The sequence below is a fragment of the Berghia stephanieae genome, chromosome 5 (assembly GCF_034508935.2).
Source record: "Berghia stephanieae isolate SIO BIC M18660-M18661 chromosome 5, UCSD_Bste_1.3, whole genome shotgun sequence".
Taxonomy (NCBI): domain Eukaryota; kingdom Metazoa; phylum Mollusca; class Gastropoda; order Nudibranchia; family Aeolidiidae; genus Berghia; species Berghia stephanieae.
In genome coordinates, this window is record NC_088364.1 from 76,815,325 (window position 1) to 76,829,401 (window position 14,077).

At 36.3% G+C, this 14,077-nt stretch overlaps 1 protein-coding gene across 1 annotated transcript in view; it reads right to left on the bottom strand.

Moving 5' to 3' along the window:
* Nucleotides 1–14,077, bottom strand: part of LOC144973633 (uncharacterized) — a 63,445-nt gene continuing 49,368 nt past the window's right edge. The window contains exons 3-6 of the mRNA XM_078916306.1: nt 9,480–9,593; nt 8,861–8,998; nt 5,649–5,746; nt 1–1,347 (exon numbers count right to left, since the gene is read on the bottom strand). Of these exons, the coding sequence (XP_078772432.1) occupies nt 1,000–1,347; nt 5,649–5,746; nt 8,861–8,998; nt 9,480–9,593 (698 nt within the window). The 3' untranslated portion in view covers nt 1–999. The remainder of the gene's footprint in view (nt 1,348–5,648; nt 5,747–8,860; nt 8,999–9,479; nt 9,594–14,077) is intronic.

The following is a 14,077-nucleotide window of genomic DNA, read 5'->3' on the forward strand; positions in this document are numbered from 1 at the left end:
ATATATATATATATAATTTTCCACAACACAAATGTACATATGTCAAATACCTCACACCTTGTATGGGATGGAAGAGCTATATATAGAATATATATTATATGACGTCATGAAAATGGCGGCATTGGAATGTTGAAGTGAATCGATTATATTTACCACAACGGTAAATTGATTTTATCAAGTAGAATTTTGAAAATAATTTTTGCTAAAAATTTTCCTATGAGAATAATACGATATGATGTACAGTGAAAAGAAATCCATTTTCAAATATTCGAATGATAAAATTTTGTTACGTATTTTTTATAATAAAAAAGAATTCAGAGTCTTCATATTCAGTTGTGTTCTTTCCCCATAGCAATCATTTAAACTTCCAAAAATAACTTTGTATCCTAATAAAAAGTTTGCCATTTGAATTTTGATTTGTTGTTGATTATAATTGGAAATTGCTTAGCCGTCTACAAGCAATAAACAGTTGTGATTTTCTGTAATTTATCAATAACAATCCCATGTAAGTGGTTATAATATATTTTTTTCTCTAAATATCACATTACATAATCCTTAGCTTCAACTTTAATGGAATTTCACAAAGCTTATTGGCACTCTGCACGTTAAACCACCAGTAGATTTTAATTTTTAAAAAAATATATATATGTGATTAGACAATGGGATTTGAGTGTCTTCACTTTTGGTTTATATGAGGAGCTTGACAGAAAATTATTAAGATCTTATGAGAATTTGACTTGGGCGAGCCTTTTTTTACCAAATTTTAATGGAGATCCGATATAAACGTGGTTCAAATAATTATGAATGATAATGATATTTCCCTGACAGCAATTCACGATTAGAAAGTATGCCGAGTACCAACAATTGTAAACCAAATTTCTTTAGAATCTATCCAAAAACAAATTTTGAATGCTATCCGAAACGAATTTTGATTTTTAAATAAACTCTGATGCTAAATTTAAGCCCATCATCAAATGACAATCCATTCAATCCTACTTTTTAAGACTCCACCTCACGCCAATGCCACATGTCCTTTTGGGGATCGCCGTAACCGACAGCGGGGTACCTGGCGTAGTATTCAGGGGCCATAGGGCCTAGATAAGCCCTTGGGTATCCGTAGTTCTTGTTGTAGTAAGCGTCAGTGCCCACGGCGTAGACTGGTTCCATTCCCATCGGTCTGTCACGAATGCTGTGTTTCTCCAGCACCTCTCTATCCTCGTATCTCTCGCTGGTGATGTAGTAGCCAAGGATGGAGTAGAACGTGGCGGTCAGAGCTGCCAGGATCATTCCAACCCATCCCAGGGCATATGACCATCCGTACTCACGGTCGGTTGCATTCTTCAATGACTGTGGAGAAATTAAAATTTCATGAATTTTATTTTAAAAAATTGTGGATGATCCGCAATAGGGAATGAGATTAGCGGCAGAGTAGCGTCCCTTGATTGGACGTCACCGGCGGAAAAGTTATTAGAGAGAGAACGTCATGTTGGTTGTGCGCATGCGTCTCTCATCCTCGCTCCCGATGAAAGCGGCACGAGACACTTCACCGAAAGCGAGGACGAGAGAGACGCATGCGCAAAACCATTTTGACGTTCTCTCTGTAAGGTGATGTCAAATCAAGGGACACTACTCTTCCGCTAATCCCATTCCCTATATTTGCAGATAAATAAATAAAAATTGAGCTTTTTAAAAAAAATTTTGAGCAATATCCATTAAATGTGCTCAAAGCGCTTTACAAGGGTCCCTGACCAACAGCAACGCGTGACATGTAGAACGAAACATGACGCCTATTAGGCGATAATACAATATTTTTTTCTTCTGACAGAGACAACGCTGTCAACAGGCCAGGTACTCATTTTACACCGAAAGGGAGTGTCATACCACAAGACCACATAGCCGCATATAAAAGGCTATAAAGAACAGGCATTCATCTATTTTGATTAATTATTACATTACTCTATGGTGGAAATTGTTTTTTTTTTTTTTAATTTTTTTTTTTTTTAAAGGGTTTTACGGCGCTTGCAACACATTTAGGTTATATCAGTGCCAGTAAGAAGGAAGAAAATGGGATAGTAAAAAGTTCTAGAATTACAATTAAAGCACACAAGAAAAAGTAAGACATAGGAGAACTGTGAACAAATAGGGATCAGATATAGATTCCAAGAAAGAGTGAAAATGGAGAGGCTTCGTATGAGAACAAAACAGACAATGGACGTTTCGGGTACAAACCCTTCGTCAGCACAACAATACACAAATAAACGTGGAAAACAAATAAAATATAATGAAAAATAACTTGTATCGTCTGTACTCAATGGTGGTTGCAGTATGAATGAAATGTTAGCGTGGCGTGGGTAGAGGATAGGGTGCCCCAGGGGGGTGATCTAATTGATAAGCAAAGGTCAGCGTCAGGGAACAGAACTTTCCAGACTATAATGGAAGATAAAAGACATATTGTTAGTAGTAGTAGTAGTAGTAGTAGTACTCATCCAACAACCCCCCCCCCCCCCACCTCCGCCGTGACCCTTTCACCTCGCCCCCTCCATCGCCCCCTACTGTTTCACTACAGCGTTCTACTACTACTACTACTACTACTACTACTACTACTACTACTACTACTACTACTACTACTACTACTACAACTACTACTACTACTACTACTACTACCAATATGTCTTTTATCTTCCATTATAGTCTGGAAAGTTCTGTTCCCTGACGCTGACCTTTGCTTATCAATTAGATCACCCCCTGGGGCACCCTATCCTCTACCCACGCCACGCTATTTCATTCATACTGCAAGCACCATTGAGTACAGACGATACAAGTTATTTTTCATTAATTTTACGGAGTGACTATTCGTCAGTACTGACCCCCAGACGCTAGCATCTGGGGGTCAGTACTGACGAACAGGCACCAGCGTCTGGGGGCAGCACTGACTAATAGGTACTGGTATCTATTGGTCAGTTCTGGCGCCTGTACTGACGGTGCCAAAATTATGGAAAAATGCCATTTTTTGAAATAACTTGCTCTACGACAAATAAATCCGCATTTCCTGTCCCATACTAGTCGCAAGGAAGTCCCTTGGTTTCACCTTTTTTTATCGGTTTACGTGAGATTTGTTTAATAAATTTATCAATTAATTAAACAAATGATATTGTTCAATCCTGAGAAAAATACCAAATTTGATGTTGAAACGCCAAACTGGCAACCTTATATTTCGGGTCCTCCAACGCGCATGCTCACTGATGCGTGACGTCAGACTGAAAGTGAAGCTCTTTCATTGTCTTGTCTTTTTTCATTCCGTCATTTGAAATTCGGCTTGCTCGAATCTCACTGAGACAGGAGAAAGCTACAAATTATGGAACTCGCTGTCGGCAACAAATTTGCCTCCTTGAAGGCTTTAACTGATGCCATCAAAAGGCATGAGGAGGAAAGTAATGTTCTTTTTATAAAGAAAGAAGCAATCGAACTCGGTACCTTTCGGGTACGAAGCAAAGACCGTAACGCTGAGCCACGCTGCGCCCCCCCCCCCCCCCCCCCCCAAAAAAAAAAAAATAATATGGAATTATCTATTCGTTATCAGGTTTCTCCTCCTTTCCGTTATTATTATTTTTTTATTTTTTTTTTGCATGACAAAAAACAAAAACAAAACAAATACATTTTTTTAAAAACCTCATCAATAGAATGGACAATGTATTATAAAAGAATCGTAACAAGAAATATTATATTATAACACGTTTCCTCTATTTTTCTTTAATTTAAACAATAACGAAAATATACGAAAAAAAAAGAAAAACAAAAACACATACACACAAAGACAACATAAAATAAAAAAGAATCGTATGGTGGCTTGAAACGACAGTCATACCGTTGCCCCAACGGCATCTAACCGTAGCCATCGTTATGTTATAGCCTGATACTGAAATCCAAAAGGACCGGCAGTTTGACGTCATTATTTGTTTTTTGCACCGGTTAGTGAGTTGTTAGTAGAGCTCAAGGAAACAAGTTATTTCGTTGGTTGAACTAGCCTACTGAATACGACTCACGATTTGTTTTCTTTAATGGCAAAAGACTGGCAGTTTGACGTCATTTTTTGGTAAGTATCAGGCCATAACTTTACGAAGGCCACGATCTAACGCGTTAGACATCAAATTTATCTATGTGACCACGTGTTGCTTAGTGTCATCGGATAAGTTGGCCTTGAAAGCCTGGGATTTTAATTGTTTTTTGTTTTTGTTTTTACTTTAGGAAGTGACGAATGAGTGCGAAGAGGTCTTTGTCTGCACTGACGAACAGGCCCGATGTTCGTCAGTGCTGATTAATGGCGGGCGGTGACACAGACCGAAGAGAGGCTGTCTGTGGGCGGCGGCACCTGTTGTTCAATACTGACCATTAACACCAGGTTATTGGTCAGTGCTGACCCCCAGGCGCTGGCGCCTGTTCGTCAGCACTGACACGCAGGTACTAGCGTCTGGGGGTCAGTACTGACCAATAGCCCTAGCCTTAATTTTATTTGTTTTCCACGTTTATTTGTGTATTGTTGTGCTGACGAAGGGTTTGTACCCGAAACGTCCATTGTCTGTTTTGTTCCCATACGTAGCCTTTCCATTTTCACTCTTTCGTTAGTATTTTACGATCACCGGCTTCAGGCAGCCCTTACCGTTTTCTAGATTCCAAGAGCATACCACCAATGTACTTAGTTTGAGATCACCTATAAGTCTCATCCTGACACAAGCACAAAATCCAACAAAGAAGAATACACTCAAATGCTTACATCATACATTCAAAATAACAAATATAATAATACATAACAGAGAAATGATTTACAAGGAGAAAATATCATCTCCCAAAACAATAACTATGCATTTGACTGTTTCCCTCCCAGCTAGGACTCCGGCCAGGGCCAGGACAAAACCTAGTAATTCCATTCCAAGACAAAGACGGAAAGCATGTTGGAAAACATTTATAAGGGGATAGAAGAGCGATGGAAATTAACACATATCAAGACAAATCTTTTGAAACATCAACTATAAAATAGGTCTGGTAATGAAGTATGTAGGTGTAGGCAAATGGATCTGGCAAAGGGTGGCCATGTGGCAATACTCTTCAACAGTCGTAACGTCACTTCCTTCCTAATAACGCATGGTGACTTAGTGCAAAGGGGCACGTCAAACCATCGATCATCTGGTCCTGCAATGCCCAGAATTAGAAGGGGGGTATGAAACGATCTTTGAAGCCGGAGATGACCTGAAATCATGGATCGACAAACATAATCTGGAGGTGTAGCCATACGCTACTACTATGGTAACTTAGTAACACTGGCTCTAAACTATCAGAACAATGGCGGACGCCGTATGAAATATTTCCCCGGCGAGAATAAAAGCGTATCCAGAGGAGAAAAAAAACCACATAAATTTGATCATGTTTTGACTTTTACACATTCTGATCACAAGGTAAATGAGAAGTTCTAGCCAACATGAAGAATAAACAGTAATGATTTTCTTTGTTTAGAACCAAGATGGCCGCCGGTGCCGGGCGGCGTGACATCAGACTACAGAATCCAATTATCAAGGAAGCACATTTTGTGCATCACTATGGCTGCGGTATAAGTGGAGAATGGGCATAGCCCGAAAATGTAAGTCCGTCCTTACCGAAGGCCAGCTGGAATAAAATCCAAGATCGTCTAATTTGTTACGTTCGATGTATTCAGCTCCATGGAAGAACGCTATGGCTGCCGCTACAGAAAAGGCTGAGGACGGGAAGTAAAATACTTAGCATTTATTTCTTTATTTATTTGGTCATAACTGTAAACCTGAGTTTGGTTACAGTTATAAACTACAACAGCATTAATAATAATAATAATAATAATAATAATAATAATAATAATAATAATAATAATAATAATAATAATAATAATAATAATAATAATATATAATAATAATATATAATAATAATGAAATAATAATAATAATAATAATAATAATAATAATAATAATAATAATAATAATAATAATAATAATAATAATAATAATAATAATAGTAATAATGTCTTTATCGTCCTCTAAATAGTGGCAATTTGTCATTTGGTTACACATTTATAACAATACAATATTATGAAGAACATACATGACATAATATATCCCATGCACACTACCAAAATTGTAATCATCATCATCATCATCATCATCATCATCATCATCATCAGCAGCAGCAGCAGCATCACAACAACCTTCCTAATAATATTTCCATCACCATCCTTCTCTTTCACCATTCCCCTATAACACCATCACCATCCTCATCATACTCCATATTATATAATTTTATTTTTTGCCTGGAACAAGCTATGAGAGGGAAAGCTTGTGCTTTGATATCATGAAAAAGACAATGTCGTGCTCTCTCTCTCTCTCTCTCTCTCTCTCTCTCTCTCTCTCTCTCTCTCTCTCTCTCTCTCTCTCTCTTATGCATATGTTGCAATATGTGTCAATGCATGACATGATCAGTCGGAAGGTGAAAATGTTGGATTTGCATTTTGTGTATTTTCTGAAAGAATATGCTCCCCAGATCATTTTAATCTTTATTTGAAGTAAATCGGGAGAATTTTCATGAAGTTATGGTCAGATGTATGGGAAAGGTATCCAGCAACTTTTCTCAAATTTCATACTTTGTCAACTTGACTAGCTGTAAGTTGTAAGAAATATTTAGAAGTGATATTAAGCTTTCATTTTTCCCTAAGATGTACAAAAAGGGTTGATTTAATCATTTATGACAAGAACTCATTTTGGATTAAAAAATTGACCTTCTAATTAAACTTGGCAATATCTCAGTTCAAACCTTTTACCCATCGGACTGTTTATGTCATTTACTGTAAAATATAATTTTCTCTATTGAATCCTGCCTCTTGGCTAATAATAATACATCGTGCATATATATGAAGAGCGCGCCCGACTATTATTGAGTGAATGCGTTATCATCCAAATTCGGTCCCTTGATTGGTGGACAAATAAAATAAATGACAAAAGACCTTTCCACTTTCCACACGGGACTGGTAGATCTATGTCAGTATTGTGGATCGTTGGTTTCATGAAGCCTTTGATTTTGTCAGTTTTGTTCTCTCACGACAGGAAACCATCGAGCCCACCAAAAATAGTGTTTACATCTGTGCGGTCCTCTTAAGGGGCGGTTTGGGTCTAATTATTAGGAAAATTCTTCGAAAAATTGATTTTGAGATTTTGGTGGAAATTGATATTTTATTACGCTAGAAATAATATAATTGAAGTCCAAATTCTTAAAGCAGACTATAAAAGCATGAAAAACACAGTCGAAAATGGTACATATAGTAAGAAAAGTGTGAAAAACGGGAAGCTATTTTGCTATTTTCTCAAAATGTCATATTTCTAAGAGTATGGGATACTGTGTCAAACGTTTCTCTGAATCTATTCAATGAAATTGTCTGAAAATTTCCACAGTTATCACAGAGATAATGTATTGTGTCACCATAGAGAGATTTTTTTTGATAAGATATGTGAATTTGAATTATAATCCTAATTCTGAATTTTTAACATCAATTTTGTCATAACATTTTGATTCTCAACTTTGTAATGTTCTAATAAAAATTCCCTAAGCTAAAGCCGTAAAATCTCTCTATGGTGACACACTATGGTACAATGTTGACAAGAGGGAAGAATATGGAGGTCATTCCTTCATTAGTTTTAGTGGAACGTTTGCCACAAGATTGTTATATTTTTTGATGTCAGACCCCCAAATTAGGTCGCAAAAGGGGTATCAACACAGATAATTAAAATTTTTCACCATAAATGTTGTTTTTTTAAACCTATAATGACTATACAGAATGATTAAAACCGCCCAATATTGGTAATTAAATTTTTTTTTGAAAAGACCCAAACCGCCCCTTAACTGTGATGGACCGAAGCCATCGTTAACTTATAGCCTGATCCCGTAGCCATCGTTATGTGTAACTTTACGAAGGCCACGCTGATACTGACCAAAAATGACGTCAAAATGCCAGTCTTTGGCCACAAAAGAAAACAAATCGTGAGTTGTATTCAATAGTTCAACCACTTGTTTCCATGAGCACTACTAACGACAACTCACTAGGCGGTGCAAAAACCAAATAATGACGTCAAAATGCCAGTCTTTTTGGGTTTCTTGAGCATCACATTTGTGGCCTCGGGCATTGTTTCATTTCAGAACTGTCGTCTCAGCAAAAGTGGCGTTTTATGGTTCTTAGACTCAGCTATGCGTTTATGTAAAATATTCACAAAATCCACCAGCCGGATATAACGTACCTATACACAAAACTATGTGTAATATTTGACGTTTATAGTCTGATTGATATCATGTAGTGAGAACTAAAACCCAAAATGTCTGCCTAAAATAATAACAAAGAGCTGAGTGACGACATTTTCGTTCCTTCTATACATACAGCTCAATTCTGCCGTAATCTAAAAAAAACAACAAATTTTTAAAAATTTGACCAGAAAATTCGTCCTTCAAATATCGACCGATTAAAAAATTCATCTAGTCAATAAAAAAAAAACAACCAAAAAACAAACAACCCCCCCCCCCCCCCCAAAAAAAAAAAAAAAAAAAAACCAAAAAACTCTCAAACTTGGGACTTTAATAAAGTACCAGATTCTCAAACTTGGATTGAGAATTTTTGACAAAAGTAGGAAGATTTTTAATTGATACATGGCGTACTAAAAGAGTGTTATAGTTACGTCATGGTATTTGAGGGACAAGTTGTTTGGCCAAAATTTGAAAAAACATTTTTTTTCGAGAGTACGGCAAAGTTGTCTCTTCATTATTTTTTTTTCTTTCTCGTTCGAACTGTCAACCTACGTACCTGACGAGAATGCGAATATGCCAGCGACATAGGCCCATCGAGACACTCTAACACAGCACAGAACCAGTCCAAAGATGTAAGCAAGGAGGAAGAGGACGATGCCGATGATGAAAAAGGCCAAGAAGCAACGATTTAAATCTGAAATGGGAAATAGTGGCAAAGAATGGGGATGATACTTGATGATGATGATGATGATGATGATGATGGATGATGATGATACTACTACTACTACTACTACTAATACTACTACTACTACTACTACTAATACTACTACTACTACTACTACTACTACTACTACTACTACTACTACTACTACTACTACTACTACTACTACTAATAATAATAATAATAATAATAATAATAATAATAATAACAACAACAGCATAAATTTTTTTAAAACTTCAAACAAAAACAAAAACAACCAAAAACAAAACAAAACAACAAACAAAACAAATAAAAAAACAAAAATTCTCATACTTGTGATCATTAATTTTGGACCAAATTTTCCTCATCTAGTTCATTCTTTCATCATACCGGAGTGATGCATTCTGACAATACTGGATTGAGACGACGGGTCACAAATTAATAAAATAAAATATAAGAAATGAAAACTACTTACGCAGCCTTGTCATGTATTCGTCACTGAAGTTGTCGTCGTCTTCGGGCAGGTCATAGTTCACGTAAAAACAGTAGCCATCGACCTTGTCATCTTTGACCTCTGGAAGGTCAAGGACTGTAGGAAGAGAAAAAAACATAAGCATAATATATTAATTATATGCAAAAAATACATAGATAGAATGACGTTGACGTCACTCGGGTCTTTATTATTATTATTATTATTATTATTATTATTATTATTATTATATTATTTTATTATTATTATTATTATTATTATTATTTTTTTTTTTTTTTTTTTTTTTTTTTAATTTTTGTTTTTTTTTTGCCATCCGCGTTTATGAGTAATTCTCACTAAACCGTATCAACCAGACTACAATTATTATTTCCCCTAAAATTTCTCATTCGGTCTATATTTTACCATAATTAAACGTCAAATTCACACAAATCTCGGGGAATTCTTGTGTCAATTGATGCTTGAAATAAAATTTACGTTTCAATTTATTTCATGGATGTAAAATCTCAAAAAGCAGAAAAATCGACTTAACGAGTTTTGGAAAATCAGCCTTCATGTTTCTTGTATTTGAGAAATTGATTAATTGATTTATCAGTAAATCGGTTAATTCATCAATTAATTGATTGTTTAATCAATATATAATTAATCATTCAATGAATCAGTCAATCAATCAATCTATCAATTTATTCATCGACTGTTTATTTATTTAAATAATTTATTATCGATTTTAAAAAAACTTGAGCTTTTATAAAGAGCAATATCCACTAAACGTGCTCAAAGCGCTTTACAAGGGGTCCCTGGTCAACAGCAACACATAACATGAAGGACGAGACATGACGCCTGTCAGGCGATATTACAAATTTTTGGGACAGAGAAAACGCTGTTAACGGCCAGGTACTCATTTTACACCTGAGTACGGTGAGAGAATGTGAGTAAAGAGCCTTCTCCAAGGACTCAACAATGCGCCGAGCGAGGCTCGAACCCATGACCTTCCGATCCGAAAGCGAGTGTCATACCACTAGACCGCATAGCTTGAAGAAACGCGTTCCATGACATTCAACATAATATGTAGAGAGGTGGAACTTCGATAAGGTAAGATTATCGATTTATTTAATAATTATCATATTTTCCAGAATATAGCAATGTCAAGATATTATGTCTGATATTAACTCTCTCCTTACGAGCTATTTTTTAGAATTTCCCCCGAAAATTCACACCCACCCGACACAAAATAGACATTTCCTAATCAAATAAAAATCTAACAAGTGCATTCTATACAGAATGTTGTTCAGCAAAATGATGTCTACAACACAGTGTTTAGTATTTATAGCTGTAATAAAAGCATTTCTTTACATTTCGTGATGTACAAGAGAAATCAGAATGAGAAAAATGGCGGTTGTATCGTAACGAATGTGACGATTTTCCTATGGGTGGCAAGGAGAGGGTTAAGCTGCGAATCATGACCTTATATTAATATTTTGGAAAACATTCTATATTTAGATCATTTGTACATGACATCATGTTGCAATAATGCTTGTAAGACTCGTAAAAAAAATAAAAAAATAGAGACACGTAGACCAGGATCTTTTCCAAAATCATTTCTATAGATAGTATGCGCTTGGCTAAGAAACTCATAACCTTGCCATCCGGAAGTATAACGGACCAACACACAAAACTGTGTGTATCCATGAACATCTATAGTCAGGTTAATACAGTTCAGTGAGCATTACTCATAAACGCGGATGGCAAAAAAACAATAACAAAGACCTGAGTGACGTCATCTTCGAACTATCTATTCTATCTTCAGTTTTCTCTCAGAGTGGCATTTTCATTGAGAAGCAAGAATAACTTTTAAAAGAATGTTATTTATTACCAAAGCCACCTTAGTCTAAATATTAACGGTTGAGTGGCTAGCGTTCAAGGTAGAATATATGCAAAGATTTAAACTCAATCGGCAAATCAAGATTATGTAGTATTTTAAACGTTTGATATCATGTTCATGATAATGATGGTGATGGTGTCGGTGGTGGTGGTGCAGAACTGTTAGCAGCTGTGATGGTTTTGATGTTGTGGATGTTGAAGATTAAGAAGGTTTATCGATAATGATGTTGATGATGATGATGATGTTGAAGATGATAAAAATGATAGTGATAGTGATGATGATGATGATGATGATGATGATGATGATGATGATGATGATGATGATAAAAATGGTGATGATGATGATGATGATGATGATGATGATGATGATATGATGATAAAAATGGTGATGATAGTGATGATGATGATGATGACGACACACACACACACACACACCCACGGACACACCCATACACCAACACAAATACATAAAATATTTTGTCATAAAATGCATGAACTAACATAAGGTATTTCAAATCCTATCGTAAATGACTTTAAATTCTAACACGGCATTATGTTATACCCAACGTAAATAAGATGTAAACAACAACAATACCGTACAGTAGATTCTATCTTCAACCCTTTACCTACGAGAATTTCTTTCAAGACATATTAATTACTCCCATCATTTTGTATATCTGGTTATCACGATTCTCCAAAGTCGCATCGCATCCCATCGCTTTTCCAGCTCCCTTAATGGAAAACGATAAGACATGGTATACAATATTGTAAAATCGGACCCCGGCTGTGACATGTTAATAAAAAAAATTGAATACGTTGCATTGAATTTAAAAAAAAAAAAAACACCTCCTCACCCCCCCCCCCCCCCCCCCCCAAGAAAAAAAAAAACAAAAAAAAAACCAAAAAACAAAAACAAACAAGCAAAAAACAAACATCGCATAACATTGTGATAAACATGAAGTGATCAAAATTCACGATGCGTTTAGACAGATTTGTGAACAACAACAACAACAACAATACGCTCCGACGGTTTTAAATATTGGAAGGGCTTGGATTGGTGTCAACATTGCAAGTGCACGAGACGACATCCATCCATCCATCTTATCAATGTTGATAATCCGGAAAAGTTGACTCTTAAAGTGAAAGAACCGGTTTAGCGGATGGCTTCGTGATTAAGATGGATTCCCCTCATGACACGTGACATGACGTCACTTCCCTCTTAACTGAACATGTCTGCCTTTAATTTAAATGCCCCCGATAAACAGCTCTTCTTTTTTTTTATTTTTTAGAAGAGAGAGAGAGAGAGAGAGAGAGAGAGAGAGAGAGAGAGAGAGAGAGAAAGAGAGAGACAGAAAGAGAGAGAGAGAGAGAGAGAGAGAGAGAGAGAGAGAGGGGGGGGGGTATATATTATTGTTAATTTTATTGCTCTATTCCGACATACAATGACCACCGGCAGACATACAAACGAGAGAATAATGACACAATGATTGAAAAGTAAAAAAAAAAAAAAAATACCACAAAATAAAAAAAATTGGTAAGAGTACATGAATAGAAGATGTCTCAAACAAAATTTCCAACAACTGTCGGGGATAAAAGATATTACAGTAAGCATTTTAAAATAAATTCGCTCTGAATATAAAATATAAATATGCAAAAGGTTTTTCTTTTTAAATGGCGGGTTATTTATGAAACACATTCTATGATTAATGCGGTTTGCAAGGTAGGGGCTACAGGGAACACGTTTTTCCTTCACACTTCGCTCGGTCAACATTATAATATTATCTGTCAGTTTTAGTCAGCAAGTAGGATTACATTTACACCTGGATCGAGTGAGAAGACGTGCTTAAAGTAATCTTGAAAAGGACACAATGCATAAAATGCCCATCAATCCGCTTTCTGAACATGTTGAATATTTCTTCATTTTATTACACAAGTAAGACAGTGAGTTAGTTTCACACCACTTCAAGGGTGTATCTACCTATTTTCTACTCTCTGTATCATTGTCGTGGTAATCATGCTTTCTTAGGTTTGAATGGTGTGCACCAATGTGTAATTATTTTCAGGTCTGATAACCCAAATTGTTATGGGTTCACTGTTGTAAACAAAATGAAATAAATAAAATTCCCTTTATTCATCCCCATGGGGAAATTTTTCTTTAGGGTCTATTCCAAGGGTAGACTGTAATAACCCAGGCGTGAGCCGCAGTGCAGCGCCGCAAAGTGAGCTCGGGCGAGGTGACTTGCCCAAGGCCAAACAGCGCGGCGGGTGATCGAACTCGGTACCTTCAGGTACGAAGCAAAGACCGTACCCTGAGCCACGCTATCCCATAAAATATTGAAATATTCTCAAACAAAAGTAAAATATTGCCCATTACAACAATATCAAAATCAGCCCATGATTTTGGTTGGGCCATCAGACCTGCTAATATGTACACGTTGGTTTGTACAATTCTAAATTCAAATAAAGGTCATTTTCATGGTTTTAAATTGTCAGTTATTTTCTGATAATGATTTGAACCTTTTGTTTCTATCCTCCCCCCCCCCCCCCCCCCCCCCCCCTTGAAATGAATGCCCAGGCATCTAATAAACCACGAAACTATCCATTATATTTTTTTGGTGCTGCCATGGTCGGACTGACACAATATGCTTCAACAGTCGTTACGTCACTTCCCTCGTAATGACGCATTGTAACTTAGTAACTGGTTC